The following is a 17,292-nucleotide window of genomic DNA, read 5'->3' as shown; positions in this document are numbered from 1 at the left end:
TAATTATTAGTCAAATGTGTTATTTAAATTTAAGTAAAAAGCATAAAAATCAAAACTAATGCTATCATGTAAGCTATCATGTAACCCCAATGCAACATCTTTACACCATGTGGTGTCCCCTCATAAAGTAGGCTATCATGTAAGCTATCATGTAACCCCATTGCGGATGCTCTAGGGTACATTGAGGGTTCCTCAGCCCACCAAATAAATTGGGAGTTTGAGATACAACTAACATGAAATTGGATTTATTATTGATTCTCATTAATAAGAAAAAAATCTAGCCGCACTATAAGGTACATTGAGGGTTCCTCAGCCCACCAAAACGGCGGGCCTACCTAACGCCCTAACCTGCCGCAGTTATGCTACAAGCCTACAACTAAATAAATGGCGGCGGCATCTTTTGCTTCAGTCAACTAACTACAAATATACAACAATATTGTTAAGTTACTATACTATAGTCGCAACGATGAAAAATCTTAAAGATATCACTCATAATTAGTCATTTCTATCTACAGATCTCTGTTTTACCTTTTTAGTGCTTCCTAAGAAAGTATGAAATTGGGTTGACTGCAATCAAGCATAAAAAAGTGGATCCATTCTAGTGCTATTCGTACATAAAACTGTAAAACAAGATAAGATACAAGCAGTGCATGCAAAGAAACAAAATGGAAGGGCAAAATGAGTGTATTTACATTGGCATGTTTCAAATTCTAACATATCTACTCTTGGTCGTTTCTCAATGAAAACCTGTCCGTTTGGATACTGCTTTCGTATCCGCTACTGTCACCTGCTTCTTTTATGTGCTTCTCCATCGCCCTCCCATCGCGATCATGTGCTCGTCCGTGCCCCCTTCGATCCTGTAAAAGGCCGGTTAGCTACATACGAGCACCAAACAACCACACTAAGATATCTAGTGCATTTGCAAATTAAGCTGTAGCCCTAATTAATCATTTTTTTTTTCTTATTTGTAAGCATGATGTAGACTGCACAATCATAAGTTAAAGAAGAATCACATGATCACATAGCGGCATGTGCAGTTAGATATGTGTAGCAGCGAATTCGGATTGGATTAGTGAAACTTACTTCGCGGAAAGGGAATTCCTCAGCCTCGAGCATATGCACCACATGCCCCATTTTGGGTCGCTTTTGAGAATTCGGGTCCACACAACGTAAAGCAACTAAGAGAATACGCTTCAATGCTCTCGAAGAAGGCCTTTCAGGCAACTTAGGATCCAAAACCCCCTCAGCATTCCGATTGGAAACCATTGTTTTGAGCCAATCAACCAGGTTCACCTGTGAATCGACTCGTTAAAACACAAGAAAGCACTCAAATTAAAATCAAGTAAAACTCTATGTACCTCTCCTGGGGGACGACTGTAATCCACCGGATTCCTCCCCGTGATGATTTCCATGATAAGAATACCAAAACTGTACACATCACTCCTCTCGTTAAGCATGCCAGTGCTTGCATATTCAGGAGCGACGTAGCTAGACAAGAGCAAGTGAGAAAGCCAGTCATTCATCTCATCATGTTTAGGCTATAGCAACGACTACTACTCACCCAAATGTACCCATAACTCGAGTGGTGATGTAACTCCTCTCGGAGCCTATCAGCTTTGCTAGACCAAAGTCAGACACTTTAGCATTCCATTGTCTATCCAGTAAAATGTTGCTCGATTTAATATCACGATGAACAACCTTAGGCTCAAGGCCCTCATGCAGATATGTCAGCCTGAGAAATACTCAAATCTTCTTAAGTTCCAAAATCCAACCAAAAAAGAGTATGAAGTAGTTTAATTGCATATCGTATCAACCTACCCCTTAGCAGTTCCAAGTAAAATATGCATTCTAATATCCCAAGTGAGGGGGCTAGAAGGCCCAACATCTCCATGAAGCCATTGTTCCAAGTTTCCATTATCGACATACTCGTACACAAGCATCCTGAATGGATCACAGCACATCCATGTAACAGCAACTTCAAATTAAGTCATGATGATGATGTTCAAGTTAGATGTACCTATGAGCTCCTTCAGCACAATAGCCAAGCAACCTCACCAAATTCTTGTGGCGTACACGCCCAATTGCTTCAACTTCAACCTTAAACTCTCTCTCTGCTTGACCCCTGAAACCGCATCTCTAAACTGTCAAATTAATTCACACATATAACAACTCAATTTATCCTATCAACTATACAATTACCATCTTTTAAACAAGACAGGAATCGGTGTGAACTATAAACCAAACGTCACGCAAATTCAACTGCTAAATTTCGATTGGAATAAAAAGTAGCGAGCATTTGACCTGTTATTGAGCAGATTCTTGACGGCTATTTTAGTTTGATCCTTGAGCACGCCGTGATAAACAATACCATAGCCTCCTTCCCCAACAACATTCTCATCAGCAAATTCATTAGTAGACTCCTCAAGCTCCCTCAGCGTGTACCAGTGGCCCCACCCCAGATGTGACACCTCGGGACCCACCGCCGTCGCTTCGCCGCTCCCCTGACCCGACCCGGAACGTGAACCCGGGTAGGCAATCCTGTGACCCTTCCCAATCTCAATGTGGATCCTCTGTTCCTCTTTCGGGTCGGGTTTGGGGACCGGTGGCAGCGACTTGGGATCTTTATCCGGGTCCGGAGCCGGGTCGACCCGGATTTCCCTGGAAACACTCGGGATGATGGAGTTCTTGCTGGTCAGTGATAAAAGTGGAGCCTTTCTGTTTCTTCTGGTGGTGAACCAGAGAGAGACGAGGAAGAGGAAGACGACGATGGCGGCGCCCACGCAGAGTCCGAGAACAACCCACAAATGCAGCCCGAAAATTGAGGTCCGTTTCCATAGCTCGTGTTTGAGAAACGATGAATTCCCATTAGACATTGTTGTTGGGCGAAACAGCAGAGTGGTGTGGAAGATAGAAATTGTAGAGAATGGAGGGCAGTGGCGAGTGGAGTGATGAATGATGAATGATGATGCCAATTCTACAAATGTGGACACAAGTCAAAATTTCCACACTAAAATATCAATATGTGGCACATAACATAAGCATTGAATGCGGCTGCTGTCCACGTACTACATTTTTTGTCCCACTCAAAATTAAGACTTCAATAATGGATTCCATTAATCAACCTATGTCAACACTTGGAAATTCCTCTGCGCATTGTTTATATTATGGGTGCTGTCAGTGTGCATTTTGGTAAATTTACTAATTATAAGCCTTCTTAAGCACTGTTTTGAGTTCATTAAGAGAATTGCCTTCTAAATTCTATCTCGTTTCCATATTTTCTTACTTTAATTTCTCTTTCTTCACTAATTATTTGTTAGATTAGGTCTATACAAGAATTATGTATTGCTGTATAAATTATAATTATCTGGTTAGGCTATAATTAAGTGTATAGTGGGGATTGCAATTATGTAATATCACGTACATATTAATTATTATGATATCCATCCGCCAATAGTATTTCTTTATGTTTTATACAAACTAGCTAAAAAACATGTGCATCGTAAAAGAGATGACGCTACTTAATACAACTATGTTTCAACTTATTTTTATAGTTATATTTTTTTAAAAATCAACACGTTATATGAATTCCTTGGTGGATATGTTTTTTGCGAAATGTAAAATAAAGATAAGTTGAAATATTTTATAATAATAAATACACCTAATTATCTCTAATGTTTTACTATTATCTTCTGGAAAGGTTAATAAATATAAATAACTAAAAAATAGACTATTTTTTTAAACGAACTAAAATGAAATTATTATGTATTTCTAAAGTGGCAGCCTAAGTGTTTATTTATTGAACAATTTGATATCTAACTGTAAAGGAGTCAACGTATTTTGATCTCATTTGGACACAGGCTTATTTTTTTTTTTTTTTTTTGAGGGAAAAACGGAGATATATTATTCAACACATGAACATGGGACAAGGAGATGACCCTCCACAAAGGACGGGGGTTCATTCCAGACATGATGTGTAATGATATCTCGCGCAGCCTTCGCTAAGCAGTGAGCGATAACATTTTGTTCTCTCCTTACATGACGAATTCTGAAGTTCGGCAACATCCGCAGCTCAAGACGGCAAGCATCAGCAATAGATCCAAGCTCAAGCATATTCCGATCTCCTGAGGTGATGAGGTTGCACGCTTGTATACTATCATTTTCAATCCAGCCTTCGACAAAACCTTGCTCCTTAATCCAAGAAAGCGCCTCCTTAATGCCAAGAAGCTCTCCTTCCACAATACTCCTTCGCCCGGGCAATTTTTTGGATTTGCCAATCACGAAATGCCCCTCATGGTTTCGAATGGCAACACCAATTCCCATGGACTGATCTTCCTCGAAAAAAGCAGCATCAACATTACATTTGAAAGACCCTTCCGGAATAGGGTGCCACCCCGCGCAAGAGGTCACGACCTGCTGCCTCTGCGTCGCTGGTTGGCGCATGGACTTCCAGTCACTTCGCGCCACAGCAGCTCGTAAGATTGATCGAGAAGACACCGGAAGTACATCCTGCCAAACCATCGCATTCCTATCTCTCCATATTTGCCAAAAGAGCATGCACACCTTAGCTTTCCGTTCATTGTCCGAATCTCTCAACAACAAAGAGAAGGCCTGCTCAAAGGAATCGCAGCTGTCAATAATTCCAGAGATATAACTCTGAAGGCCTCCCTGTCTCCAACAATCCTCAGCAAACGAACAGTGGAAGAACGAGTGCCAGAGGTTCTCAAACCCACTCTTACAGATGGGACATTCCCCCCCTACTGCAACACCCCGGGATAGGAGACGGTGCTTGGATGGAAGGTTATCTCTAGCAGCTCTCCAAAGGAAATGCTTTACTTTAGGAGGTACGTCAATTTTCCAGAGGCAATCCCATTGTCCCTCTACTTTGTAGGTGGTATCCAAAGTGAGCGAACTTGCAAGTTTGTAGGCGGATTTAACAGAGTAGATACCGTTATTAGAATAGTGCCAAATCATTCTATCTGGGCCAGCGTTCGGAAGAAGCGGGATGCTCATGATGTTCTTAAAATCTGCCTCGCCAACAATGCTCTTGAGCAGGTCCACATTCCAACCAGTCATCGTTTGGTTCATCACGTCATGCACACGGAGATCATCAAGGAAAATAGGGCCAGCTGCAGTTACTCGGAACGAATCCCCATTTCTGAGCCAAGGATCCTTGAATACACGGACCTGCGCACCATCTCCGATCCGCCATCTGATACCGCGGCGGAGCAAATCTTGAGCCGAACAGATGCTGCGCCAAGAAAAACTAGGGCTATGCCCAACTGTAGCTGCAAGGAAATCGGTATTCGGGAAATACTTCGCTTTAAGCACACGACACACCAACGAGTCCGTGTCAGTTAGAAGGCGCCAACCGGTCTTGCCGAGCATAGCAATATTCATGAGGTTCAAGCTCCGAAAGCCAATACCTCCCAGTTTTTTATCAACGCACATACGCTCCCACTTCATCCAATTGATACCCTTGCCTTCACCACTTTTATTTCCCCACCAGAAGCTATTGAGCATCTTCTCCATCTCATCAATGAGAGTAATGGGAAGTAAGAAGACTCCCATGCAAAAGGAAGGAATAGCTTGGCCAACACCCTTGACAAGAATTTCTTTCCCAGCTTTAGACAACTTTTTGTTGTTCCAACCCTGGATTCTGTTCCACATTCGGTCTTTAAGATACTGGAAGATCTCTTTTTTTTTTCGTCCCACGAGCGAAGGTAATCCAAGGTATCTTCCGGTGTTAAGAGGCTGATGAACACCAAGGATCTCTGAAATTTCCTCCTTAGTTGCGGCAGTCACATTGGAGCTATACAAAATCCCAGACTTCTGAAAATTGATAGCTTGTCCCGAAGCTTCTTCATAGCAAGCCAAGACATCCTTTAGAGCGTTACATTCATTTGCAGTAGCACGGCAAAAGAAGATACAATCGTCAGCAAACATGAGGTGTGAGATAACCGGCCCCCGGCGCCCTATTTGAAGTCCGTGCAGATTTCCCCTAGCAATCTCGTGGCCAATCATAGCTGAGAGGCCCTCAGCGCATAAAATGAACAAATAAGGAGAGAGTGGGTCACCTTGACGTAGCCCACGTCTAGGAGTAATCGGGCCCACTTCTTTTCCATTAATAAGAATGTCGTAGGAGACCGACCGAACACACATCTGCATCCAGTCACGCCACTTGTCACAAAAGCCTAGACGCCTTAACACTGCATCAAGATAACCCCAGTCGACTCGATCGTAGGCTTTGCTAATATCAATCTTGAAGGCAAAGGAGCCAAACTTGCCTCTGGTCTTCCTTTTCATCGAATGGATGGCTTCAAAGGCAATAAGAATATTATCTTGGATTAAGCGCCCCTCCACAAAGGCTGACTGCGCACGGTCAATAAGATCAGGAAGTACTCCCTTGAGCCGGTTACAAAGAACTTTGGAAACAATCTTATAAATAACATTGCAGAGCGCAATGGGACGAAGCTCCTTCATGGATGAAGGGGAATCAACCTTAGGAATGAGAGAGATAAGCGTGTGATTGAGGCCAGGTGGAAAATGTCCCTCGTTAAGCCACGACAAACAGCCCTTATAAACATCTTCACCAATCACACTCCAAAACTTTTGATAGAATCTAGGATTCAAACCATCGGGGCCCGGCGACTTGTCCGGGTGCATTTGAGAAACCGCAGTGCTGAATTCTTCCAAGCTGAACTCTCTTGTAAGGTTCCCGTTCATATCTTCATTGATGCAAGGATTAAGTTTGTCAAGAATGCGGTGGTAGTCCATCTGTTGACTTGGCTCGTCAAAAAGATTCGAAAAATAGTTGAGGGCAACATCCTGAATCTCCTCATTGCTCGCTGTCCAATCTCCGTCATCTCTTAGCAGTCGTATAATGGTATTTTTCTTCCGTCTAGCCGAAGCCATAGCGTGGAAGAATTTGGTGTTGGTGTCGCCGCCTTTCAACCAATGTTGTTTAGCCCTCTGCTGCCAATGTGCTTCTTCTCTCAACAGAAGAGAAGCAAGCTCAGTCCTAGCACCATTGATACTGTTAATAGCATAAGGATCACCTCTACCTTGAAGAGAAGAAATAATATGCTGAAGTTTCTTCTTTTTGCCTCGTTCATCGCGGTGTAAATTCTGCGCCCAAGTAGCAATAGAGTCCGAAACAGCCAAGAGCTTCTCCACAATGGTGATACCATGAAGATTTGTCCAACAATTTTTGACAACACCTGGAAGATCCGGTTCAAGACACCATTTGTTTTCAAACCGGAACTTCCTCCTCGAAGTAGTAGTCGGAAAACCTTCCATATTGAGAATAATTGGAGTATGGTCTGACATGGGAACAACATAAGTGCTGAGAGCAGCATCAGGAAAAAGACCACGCCAACTAGCAGTTGCCATGCAACGATCAAGCCTCTCTTCAACCGCATGCGCGGTGCCAAGACCTCGAGCCCAAGTAAACTGGTAACCAAGAAGAGGGATATCATCCAAACCGCAGTCGAGTATGGCCGCTCGAAAACCAGAGAAAAGCCAAGGGGGATGCTCGACTCGGCCCCGTTTGTCCCTCGGATCAAGGAGATCGTTAAAATCTCCTAAGATGGCCCAAGGCAAAGAGCTTACGCCAGCAAGGCGCCGCAAGATGTTCCAAGACTCGCGTCTTCTGCTTCTCTCCGGAAAGCCGTAGAAACCAGTTAGACGCCATCTGCCCTTACTGTCCATAATTTCCATATCAATGTGGTGAGTAGAAAAACTAAGTAACTTACAAGTCGTGGAAAACTTCCACAGCATACAAAGACCGCCGCTCCTCCCGGCACAGTCCACAGTGAAACAGCCATCAAAATGTAGTCGAGCACGAATTTCCTCCATCCTTCCGCGACAAGAGATGGTTTCGCAAAGGAAGAGAAAGTGGGGCCTATGAACTCTCACGAGTTCATTCAAAGTAGGAATTGCGAGGGGATGGCCCAAGCCCCTGCAATTCCAGCTTATAGCATTCATTGGGCTCGGCCGGCCCCGAGCCCGGAGCCTGCCGTTTGAGAAGAGAATTCATCATTAACATCCCCAGAAAACTCTGTAGGAAAATTCGCCGATGAGGAAGTTGTGTGATTAACTAAGGGGCCGCCACGTCGTCTCTTTCGATCATCATAAAGAACGAGTGACGTGGCATCAGTCTGCATTGCTTCACGTCCATTAGTCTCGGAAGTGATATTCTGTAGTGCCAATCTATGCGGATTTGGTATGATTTGATTTCCATAATTGTAGGCATCAGTTACGGGAATATTGATATCCCGATTTTCATGGAGTTTCCTTTTCGGATCAGGAATGTGCGACTCAATGTCAACCCTAGCAGCCGCCGCCTCCTTGCTAGGGTTTCCTCCATCTTCAACTCTTAGCCATTTGTCTCCGGCAAGATTAGGGCTCCGCCGATCGGCCGCTTTGAGATCCACACCCCATTCACGCTTCATATCCTTCGTTTTCTCATTGAACAAAAGTTCACAGTAGCTTTCCGAATGACCAAGTTTTCCACAGAGAAAGCAAAACACATTTAATCGTTCATATTTGAAACGAACAGTGAACGGCGTACCATCTTTCTGTTTGAGTTTCTTGAACCGTTTAAGTGGGTCGTTGACTCGAATACCAACCCGAATTCGCATATACTGCCGCCACACTCCGGAGGAATTAGTATTATCGTATTCCATAAATGACCCAATGAAGTTCCCCAGAAGTTTTCCAACACCTTCTGTCAAGAAACCGGCAGGTAGGTCATGGATTTGGACCCAAAAAGGGAGTAAGTCCAACGGAACTGATAGAGGAAATTCTCCTTTCTTTAAGCGATGCAGGATCAAGGGAAAGTTTCCAAACGCCCACGGGCCTCCCTCGTAGACACGCTTCAGATCAAGCTCATGAAAAAACTGAAAGATAAATCTGCCTTGGCCAATATCTTTCATAAAAACGCCTTTTCCCGGTCGCCAGATACTCGCCAGTCGGCTTCGCATGAGATTGAAATTGATTGGTTGATCCGTAAGGAATCTTCCTACCAAGCACAGATCTACGGAGACTGTCGAGTCTGCAGTAATCTCATCATCGAGGATCAGCTCATCATCTTCATTTGACAAATTGAGAGAAGCCATCTGTTCTTCCATGACTCTCACAGGAGAAGAAAAAGAAAAAAACCAACGCAGGACTAGGGTTCTCAACAAAGGAGAAAATCAGAGGATCTCAACAAAGGAGAAAAATTTCTCGTCTTTCACTTAACGGACACAGGCTTATTTTAAAAATTCGATATCTAACTATAACAGTCCGTTAGTTGAGACTTGAGTGTGTTCATTACCGGAAATTAGAAACAAAAAAGTATAGTAATTAGTTTTAAATTGAAGAAGGGGAAACTATTTACTTTTCGCAATATATCTCAAGAACATATTGGAAGTTGGGACGTTTTCGATATATTGTACGATTTTCACATAATTTGGGTACCCATTAGATAATTAATTTTGTTCAAATAATCTTCTTTGTTCAGACAATTTTTTAAAATATAGTCATAAACAAAAGAATCTCACAAACATGAACGGTAAAACTAACATAAATTGAACTGGTCGAAAAAACAAACTATAATAAAACACTTCAAATGATCAAATAGAAATAGTTAATTTCCATAATCTAAATGTTAGAACGACTAAGCTTCGACTTTCATTTAAAATAAAATAAATGTAATGGGATCCTCCGCATAAGGAGGGCATAATTTCTTCATTTTTTTTTTTTTCTTCCTTGAATTTCTGTGGATGGAGTCATGTGAAAAGGCACAACAAGAAACAAAACCCATAAGGTTTTCGAGACTGGACAAATCTGCGTCTTCAAATGAGTCAAGATATGAAAAACCTGTGTTGGAGAGTAGAAGAGCAGATGGGGAGTGATGAGACGGCAGCGTTTGCAGACCATCGTTTCAAGTGGACAATCCCGCAGTCTTGCATATGGGGCATGAGTTCTTTTGCATGAGCCATTGTTTTACACAGTCTCTATGAAAATCATGCCCACATTCCAATGTGCCAAGATCTTCTCCATCGTTATACTCCTCCTGCGTCAAATATGCATGCCGAATTTGAATGATAGAGATAGCCTTTTTTTTTGGTTTGGTGTTTTGAATAATTTCAAGTGGAAGAAAAGGTTAATACCCGACAAATACTGCATGGCTCCGTCTCAGCCTGATCTGCTCGTCTTTCAGCATATTTACGTTGCTTCAAACGAGCCATTATTGTTTCTTCATTCAATCCCGTGGAGACATTTCCAATGCGCTCCTCCAGGGCCAATAGCTCCTGGAATTTGAAACAAAATTCATGATTTTGACAAATGGAAAATGTTAGGTCTAAAATGTAAAAATTAATGTGTGGCCCTCACCTCATAGGACATATTATCAACATCCAGTCTCATGTCCCGGTGACGATCATGTATATCACCCATCCCGAAGAAGACATTGTGATCAAGCATCATCATATCCTAGCAAACGAGCGTACAAGATATTAAGTTTGGAAATTGCAAGGGAGAAACTGGTCAAAGGCTGGGTGGCTTTATCCAACCTTCAGCTCTACTAGGCAGCCAAGCAAGGCTGGCACTATGTAATGAAATTAACATGCGGCAATGTCATCACTATGTTCAACTTCATACAATACTAATCAGTCAGTCCCTAGTCACTGACTCTACCAATTGCTGTTGCAGTCGATAAGAAACAACTCACACACACATTGATATATTTCAAATAGAAATCCCTACATAAAGCAGCTATTATTTGCAATTGAGCAACTAATTATATTGTGGTCTCAATATAATAGATCGGGAAATACTATCAAATTTGATTAAACCATGCTTCTCCACAAATTCATTGCATTTCAAACACCATTTTCTAAAATTACAGCCCTGCGATGGGAAACACCACCAGTGAACTTAGTAGACGCCAAATCTAGAAGTATAAACAAAGGGGAGAATAACTAACCTCAAGTCTCAAGCCCTCTCCCCTTCTCATGAGATCCAAGACATGTCGAATCTGCTGAAAAACAAAATATAAATCAGTAAATCACTAGCTGCATTTTGCAACATGATATTTTCATATACTTCTCTTGTAATGTGCATTAGCATGAGATGCAAAAGCGGCACAAACCAAGACTGATGAGTAAGTTGAATCAAATGAGTCATCGAAATCTAGTGACTTCCACTGGACAAAGATAAAGCAGCATAAAAGTAATATATAAGCGTATTGTAAATGATCATGCATGCTTTGTCCACATAGTAGGAGCTACAAAGAAGATACAACATCAAGTAGTCAGCTTTTGCTTCTTCTCGTGAAACCAGTTCTAATATTTCGAATTAAGCAAATCTTCCAGTCAATATCGTTGTCAGAATAATTCAAAAATATATATATATCATTGTCAGAAAAGAACAAGGTCCCACTATACATTCTAAGAGGGTGTTTGGGTATGTTTTTATATATTTGCAATGTTTATATATGTTTTATTATATTTAGCTATTATTTTCAAGTGTTTTTTATGATTTACGCCTTGGTCTTATGCCGTGAACCGCCTCGAGGTTTATGCCTCACGGGGACACTAGAAAACACCTTGAGGCTTAAAACACATTTAAAAACATTGAAAACAACATAAAAAAGATTGAGGATCGATCTAATTGCAAAAAAAATAATGGTGTTGTAATTGCAGCTTTTAAAAGTCATGTAAAAACTGCAAACTTGGATAAAGGTTGTGTGTAATTAGATTTATCATGCATATATGATACAACCTTGGGGTGTGAAAATATACTCACACACTTACTAGTGAGTTAATGGTACATGCTCAAACTCTGAGAGTGCAAAATAGTTTTTCTCAAGATTTTTCTGAATGAATTTTTTTTTTAATTCTCAATGGATGTGCAAGAACAATTTGTAAATATTTGAATATTATATACTACTACTCAAGAATACCTAGGAATGGAATTTCATCCACAAATGCAGAGTGTAATCCAATTCACATATTGTCTAAGCACCTTGCTTGCACAATCATCTAGCTAGTGATCGAACAGCTACTTTCAAGAGAATTAGTAAATTTAAACTATTCGGCTATTCCATCATAAACTTAAACATAATGAAATTAATAAATTATATAGTGTATATATACATATATGTTGCTTAGATATTTACATGGACCTATTACCCCAACCCATAACCAATTGGCTTTAAGAATTTCCTCTACCTGATCCAAACCCAATTAGTTTGCCCATACCCACTTCAAATAGGTCTAAAACCTACTTTACCTGTACCCATAAACATCACTAACTATGATTGCAAATCAAATACTCCCTCTGCCCATGAAAGAACTCTCCTAGGAGGGAGTGACAAGGGTTTTAAGAAAAAATATTGTTGAGTGTATTGAGAGTGGATAAAAGGTAGTTGAGTGTATTGGGAGTGGTTAAAATGTGTTATAATTAATATTGAGAGTTGTGAAAAGTGAAAAGTAAGAGGATTATAAGTGGCGGGGTATAGTCCAAAAATAGGTAGGAAGTTCTTTTGTGGACGTCCCAAAAAGGAAAGATATGAAGTTCTTTCGTGGACGGAGGGAGTATCATAATATACTTCTGGTAGTATGACAGCACAGAGGGTATAAGCAATACAACAAATTATGCATCCATAAATAACAAAGAGATCTTGACCCAACAACATAATAATAAAATAATTAAATAAATAAATAAAAAGGTATGTATGGAGATAGTATGGGGCTTCAAAAACAAACTTCTAAATTCACGCAAAGCTGATGTGGAAAACATTTTCACATTTGAAGATTCACCAATGTAGAATAAGAAAACATGAAAGATTCTCATAATCAAGTTAGACATAATCGAGTATATATCACAACTACATGCAGCATTAGTAAAATGAAAAGCATCATGGGAACATGTGGAGTGGATTCAAGCACGATTATTCACGCTTCCATAATATAAATGAAAATGCAGATACTTAACACATCAATGTACCTCGGACATCACGCTGCCTCTTCCTTCACGAGTAGCAGCCATGCTTCGGAGTGAACCATGTAATGCAAAAGGACTATCCAGATGTCTCTCCAACAATGCTGACCTTGTGTTTGCTAAATGAGAAGCGTGATTGCTAGATCCAGATGGAAGCGCTGTTTCTTGTGATGTACTGGGTGCACTTGATCGTATAGCAGTACTGCTACTTTGACCTCCAGGTTCAGTACCTGCTGCAGATAATAGAGATCTTCGAACAATTTCCGTTAATCTACGAGGATATTGCGGATAACTCCTATGAGACCAAGAAGGTGAAGGTAAAGATGAATTAATCCCTGAAGTTGAGCCTGCCCGAGAAGCAGATACAGCATTTCCAGCAATATTGTTAATCCCTCCAGCTAAGTTCCAGTTTGGAGGTTGTTGAAATGAACCCCCCATCTCACTAGCAGGAATAAACATAGGATGCTCCGACATGCTTCTGGGAATATTTCCAGATGTAGATTCTTCGTAAAGCATAGGATCCGTCTCCCTCTCTAGAGAAACAGCAGCAGAAGATGAATTGCTAGTTCTTGAGCTAGAGGCTCCACTCCATCTAGAATGAGGATTTCGACGAACAGAAGGAATATGCTGAAGAATTGACTGACCATGAAGATTTCCATTCTCCACAGGAGGGTTTGGGTTCAAGTCAAACAAACGATTTCGAAGAACTAATCTTGATGAATGTCGAGAATTGGAAACATTAGCTTCTCTTGGTAATGGGATACCAGGTATGTGATCCTGTTGATGAGAGCCACTGATGCGCAAGCGGAAGTTTCTGCGAGAACTTCCAGCAGTTTCCCTAGAATTTGAAGACAAAGGATTTGAAGAAACGGCTTCTCCAAGTTCGAGCCGAATCCTTGAGTTTCCATGCTCTGACCCATTGCTGAAGACCAGGTTATTTGCTGGTGGAGTTGACATACTAACAGTACTGGCAGAAATTTGGGCAGGGGCAGATGTTACATCATGCCATTGACTTCTTTCAGCATGTTCAAAACAATTTGAACTTCCTGCTCCAGAAGACTGTCCAACTTGTACGTCAAGGGCTTTTCTCTTGCAAGATAAGCGCCGGCCATCCAAAGAACGACCTGGCCTGTAATCACTATCCTCCATCACATATCCACCACATCCGGATGACATACCAAGTGTATCAGAGGAGCTACCAGTAGATGGCATTTTCTCGTTCGATGATCCAACGGATATGTGTCTATTGGGATGCTCAATTACCTGACAGTCGTCATATTCTTGATCTCCGAACTCTGAACACATGTTAAGATCCTGAGAGATAGAATCAGGTCCAGGTATCTGCAAAAGAGATGACCCACTTGATGTCTGATTGCCTTGCCCATCGACAACAACATTATCCAGTGGAAGAATATTAGATGATTCAAGCTGGCATTCTTCCAAGTCGAGAGCAGCTCGAGAAGGAACACTCCATCTGTGCTCTCTTTTTCTCTCACTACGGTCGGATTGACTTCGTGCAGCACCAGAACTAGTTTCACCTAAACTCCACTGACTGTGCGCTATATGATGTGAATACTGAGTATCGGGATCACTTGACGCAATTTTGTACTCTGGTAGTCGAGCTTCTGCAGAATTCTGCATATTATTCCAGGGCACTTGGGAATCCATGCCAGCATCACTTGACGTAGAACCATGATCAAAACTTAGATTTTCGGGCAATGTACTGACAGAATTCCTCTGCCCTTGCATTAGGGATCCAAATGAGTTTATTCAAATACTAAAAAACAGAAGAAATATATGGAAGACTGATTATCTAGAACTTTCGTTCTGAGAGAATCTGCAAGAATAAACACAGAAGGTGAACACCATGTAAGTACTTGAGAAGTTTATAGAAGCAAATTGTGAGTAGCACAGTAGTATGAAAGAACTGAAAAAACAAATAAACGGGAACAAATCAGGAGACAGGGTGAATTGAACTTAGAAAAACTTTGTTCAGTTCAAATAGCCACAAGAAGCTCACTTTTAAGATGGGTTTTTTCATAGATGTTTTCGCAATTGACCAATGCCATAAGGTACATAATTTTCTTAGCTTTATGTTACTGATATCATAATCTAAATAGTCCACAGGATCTTTATTCAAACATGTACCAACATCATACACTGAGCAATGCGAAATCAGAGACATCAACCAGAATTCCATTAAACACCATAAGCTAAAGGAATGAAAGATACATGAAACAATATTCTAACTAGCATAGGAGTCAATGAAAATTACTTGCTGAAGTGAAAAATTATATAGCCCCAAGAATACAAATACGGATTCTAACTTGTGAAACAATTTAAAATATATAGGCTATAAGCACCAAGATATGAAACCAAAAGCTAGAAATGTTTTTTCAAATAGCTCACCAACTTAATACTAATGTAAAAGCAAAGAAAGTCAGCTAGAAGCATGACCAACCAGACAGCAACATTGTACTAAAGTTATTCAAAATAAGGGAAACACTCAAAGAAGAAAACAGGGAGTCTTGGAAAACTTCACTCTTTGATCACCAGTTGAACATGTGGATATACAGCAGAACAGAAGACATATACAATTGAAGTTTTAGCTGATGGTAAATCTTCTAGTGTGAGAACAAGAAACAGTATTATGTTAGACAAAGGAATAGGAATATGATATAAAACACTGTTGAGATTAATTAAAGACTCAATTTGAAACAAAATGAATCCTCAATCAACCAGATATACGTCAAACCATCTTTTAAGGGGATAAACCAGAAATAAAGAAAGATTCTAAAGCAGTATGAGTTATTCATTTTTTCCTCAGGAAACAAACAGAAAGAGAAAAGATGCTAAACCCATCCAAAATTTTGAAAAACAACAACCAAATAAAAGGCTGAATCCCATAAACCAAGAAAGAGAAACAGCACAAAAAAAGACTCAATTTTTAACCAAAAACACAACAGAAACGGAAATTTTTTATATAGTATCAATCAAAGATCAAACAAATATGAGAGAATCTGACAAATTTTACCAGCCAAAGAGAAGCAGGTAAGGCGGTAGATCTATAGCCGATACCTGAACAAAGCCAAAAACATCCGTTAAAACAATGTTGTTCTAAATTAGCAAACTTTTAATAGATGATCAAAATCTCTGTATCGCCACCTCCCCCTCCTCAGATAAAGCAGAAATGGCTGAGATGTGAACACAAACCTCAACTCAGAAAGAATAGATATTGAAGAAAAAAAGAGAATTCAGAAATGAGATTATAGAGAGAGGGGAGGGCGAGGGGTAGGGGGATGGAAATGAAACTGGTGGGTGGGGTGGGGTGGGGTGGGGTGAAAAATGAGAGATGGGTGGGAGGGATTAATGGGGGCAGTAATCTTTAATCTATAATTTACTCAAAACACGCCACCAATAAGCCCACAGGGCCACAATTTCACACAGGCGACAGAATTTGAACACGAAATAATAATAGGAGAAACTTTTCAATTTTCATCAATGCCCATATAAATGAGAAAAGTCATGATACCTCCCTCTTTTTCTTCGTAGCAGTTTCCAGTGATGGGATGGAAAACGAAATTAGATTAAAGTTATGAGGTGAAAACAAGATTGTGGCAAGGAAAAGAATAAAAAGGAGGAAAAAGATAATAAAGATTGCAACGCGGTGTTATTATAATGGGGTCATGTGTTGCTGTAATGAGGCTCACAAAAATCATTTTCCAATTTGCATTCGGCGCGGTCTTGGTCATTGTAGCAAGCGTTGAAAACAAACAGGCAGGTGACACAGGTCATCTTGTGAGCCAAATTTTGCACTTTCGTTTAATTCAATTTTGAACTTTTTTTTTGGATCAGGTTTGGGTTCGAGTTTTTCGGATTTGTTTTAGTTTTAGATTGAATTCCTCATTCCTAATCTTTTTCTATATGACAATTTTACTTAAAAAATATTTTATATACTAGTTTTGCTTTGCTATCTACATCCAACATTATTTTTTTAATAATAAATATTATTTTAAAATATTTTTTATATTAAAAATCAATAAATGTTAAAAAATTTATGTTTTATTATGAGTAGAGCAATTATTACCTGTTCTTTCAAAACAAATAATCGTGAATATTGTTGGACCATGTAAATGTTTGAAATGGTGTCTCTTATTATAAATTCTCAAATTCAAATGATTTAAGTCATATATTCTCAATGAGATAGCTAGATGCATAACCATCATTATCGCCATCATTTATTTTCTATACTTAAATGACTAAATATTTTATTTATATTTATTAAACATGTGCGATCATTTTATA

The 17,292-nt window shown here is 40.2% G+C and overlaps 4 protein-coding genes across 13 annotated transcripts; all 4 read right to left on the bottom strand.

Annotated features, from left to right (window-relative positions):
• Nucleotides 1-580: 580 nt before the first annotated feature.
• LOC130998466 (probable serine/threonine-protein kinase At1g01540) lies at nucleotides 581-3,256 on the bottom strand. Its single transcript, XM_057923888.1, has 7 exons — nucleotides 2,302-3,256; nucleotides 2,018-2,122; nucleotides 1,819-1,941; nucleotides 1,562-1,732; nucleotides 1,359-1,488; nucleotides 1,084-1,293; nucleotides 581-857 (listed from the first exon to the last, which is right to left on the bottom strand). Exons 1-7 carry the CDS (start codon nucleotides 2,871-2,873, stop codon nucleotides 720-722), a joined length of 1,449 nt encoding a protein of 482 aa, XP_057779871.1. The 5' UTR covers nucleotides 2,874-3,256; the 3' UTR covers nucleotides 581-719.
• A 644-nt stretch (nucleotides 3,257-3,900) lies between these two features.
• LOC131010650 (uncharacterized) lies at nucleotides 3,901-7,854 on the bottom strand. Its single transcript, XM_057938284.1, has one exon. It carries the CDS (start codon nucleotides 7,852-7,854, stop codon nucleotides 3,901-3,903), a length of 3,954 nt encoding a protein of 1,317 aa, XP_057794267.1.
• A 125-nt stretch (nucleotides 7,855-7,979) lies between these two features.
• LOC131010642 (uncharacterized) lies at nucleotides 7,980-9,128 on the bottom strand. Its single transcript, XM_057938274.1, has one exon. The coding sequence runs from the start codon at nucleotides 9,126-9,128 to the stop codon at nucleotides 7,980-7,982; it is 1,149 nt and encodes a 382-aa protein (XP_057794257.1).
• Nucleotides 9,129-9,575: 447 nt separating this feature from the next.
• Nucleotides 9,576-16,722, bottom strand: LOC130998424 (probable E3 ubiquitin-protein ligase RHG1A). Of its 10 annotated transcripts, none has more exons than XM_057923861.1 (7): nucleotides 16,520-16,722; nucleotides 16,022-16,065; nucleotides 12,994-14,824; nucleotides 10,970-11,023; nucleotides 10,378-10,476; nucleotides 10,155-10,295; nucleotides 9,576-10,057 (listed from the first exon to the last, which is right to left on the bottom strand). In XM_057923861.1, the coding sequence occupies exons 3-7, from the start codon at nucleotides 14,734-14,736 to the stop codon at nucleotides 9,926-9,928; spliced, it is 2,169 nt and encodes a 722-aa protein (XP_057779844.1). In that variant the 5' UTR covers nucleotides 14,737-14,824; nucleotides 16,022-16,065; nucleotides 16,520-16,722; the 3' UTR covers nucleotides 9,576-9,925. The 10 variants fall into 10 exon arrangements, with proteins under 10 accessions (XP_057779844.1, XP_057779865.1, XP_057779842.1 ...); XM_057923882.1 differs by having other exon boundaries at nucleotides 10,970-11,020; nucleotides 16,520-16,601; XM_057923859.1 differs by lacking the exon at nucleotides 16,520-16,722 and adding an exon at nucleotides 16,201-16,493.
• Nucleotides 16,723-17,292: the final 570 nt, after the last annotated feature.

The sequence above is a fragment of the Salvia miltiorrhiza genome, chromosome 1 (assembly GCF_028751815.1).
Source record: "Salvia miltiorrhiza cultivar Shanhuang (shh) chromosome 1, IMPLAD_Smil_shh, whole genome shotgun sequence".
NCBI lineage: Eukaryota > Viridiplantae > Streptophyta > Magnoliopsida > Lamiales > Lamiaceae > Salvia > Salvia miltiorrhiza.
The sequence above is the reverse complement of the archived record's forward strand: the minus strand, read 5'-3'. Positions and strand labels throughout refer to the sequence as shown.

Bases quoted from the DNA above. Each gene is read 5' to 3' on its own strand.
- LOC130998466 (XM_057923888.1), bottom strand. From the start codon at position 2,873: ATGTCTAATGGGAATTCATCGTTTCTCAAACACGAGCTATGGAAACGG. The intron at 1,733-1,818 runs GTAGGTTGATAC...AGTATTTCTCAG, and splicing joins TTACTTGGAACTGCTAAGGG to GCTGACATATCTGCATGAGG. The intron at 858-1,083 runs GTAAGTTTCACT...GGCCTTTTACAG, and splicing joins AGGAATTCCCTTTCCGCGAA to GATCGAAGGGGGCACGGACG.
- LOC131010650 (XM_057938284.1), bottom strand. From the start codon at position 7,854: ATGGAGGAAATTCGTGCTCGACTACATTTTGATGGCTGTTTCACTGTG.
- LOC131010642 (XM_057938274.1), bottom strand. From the start codon at position 9,128: ATGGAAGAACAGATGGCTTCTCTCAATTTGTCAAATGAAGATGATGAG.
- LOC130998424 (XM_057923861.1), bottom strand. From the start codon at position 14,736: ATGCAAGGGCAGAGGAATTCTGTCAGTACATTGCCCGAAAATCTAAGT. The intron at 11,024-12,993 runs GTACATTGATGT...TTTGTTTTTCAG, and splicing joins GAGGCAGCGTGATGTCCGAG to CAGATTCGACATGTCTTGGA. The intron at 10,296-10,377 runs GTGAGGGCCACA...TTCAAATTCCAG, and splicing joins TTGATAATATGTCCTATGAG to GAGCTATTGGCCCTGGAGGA.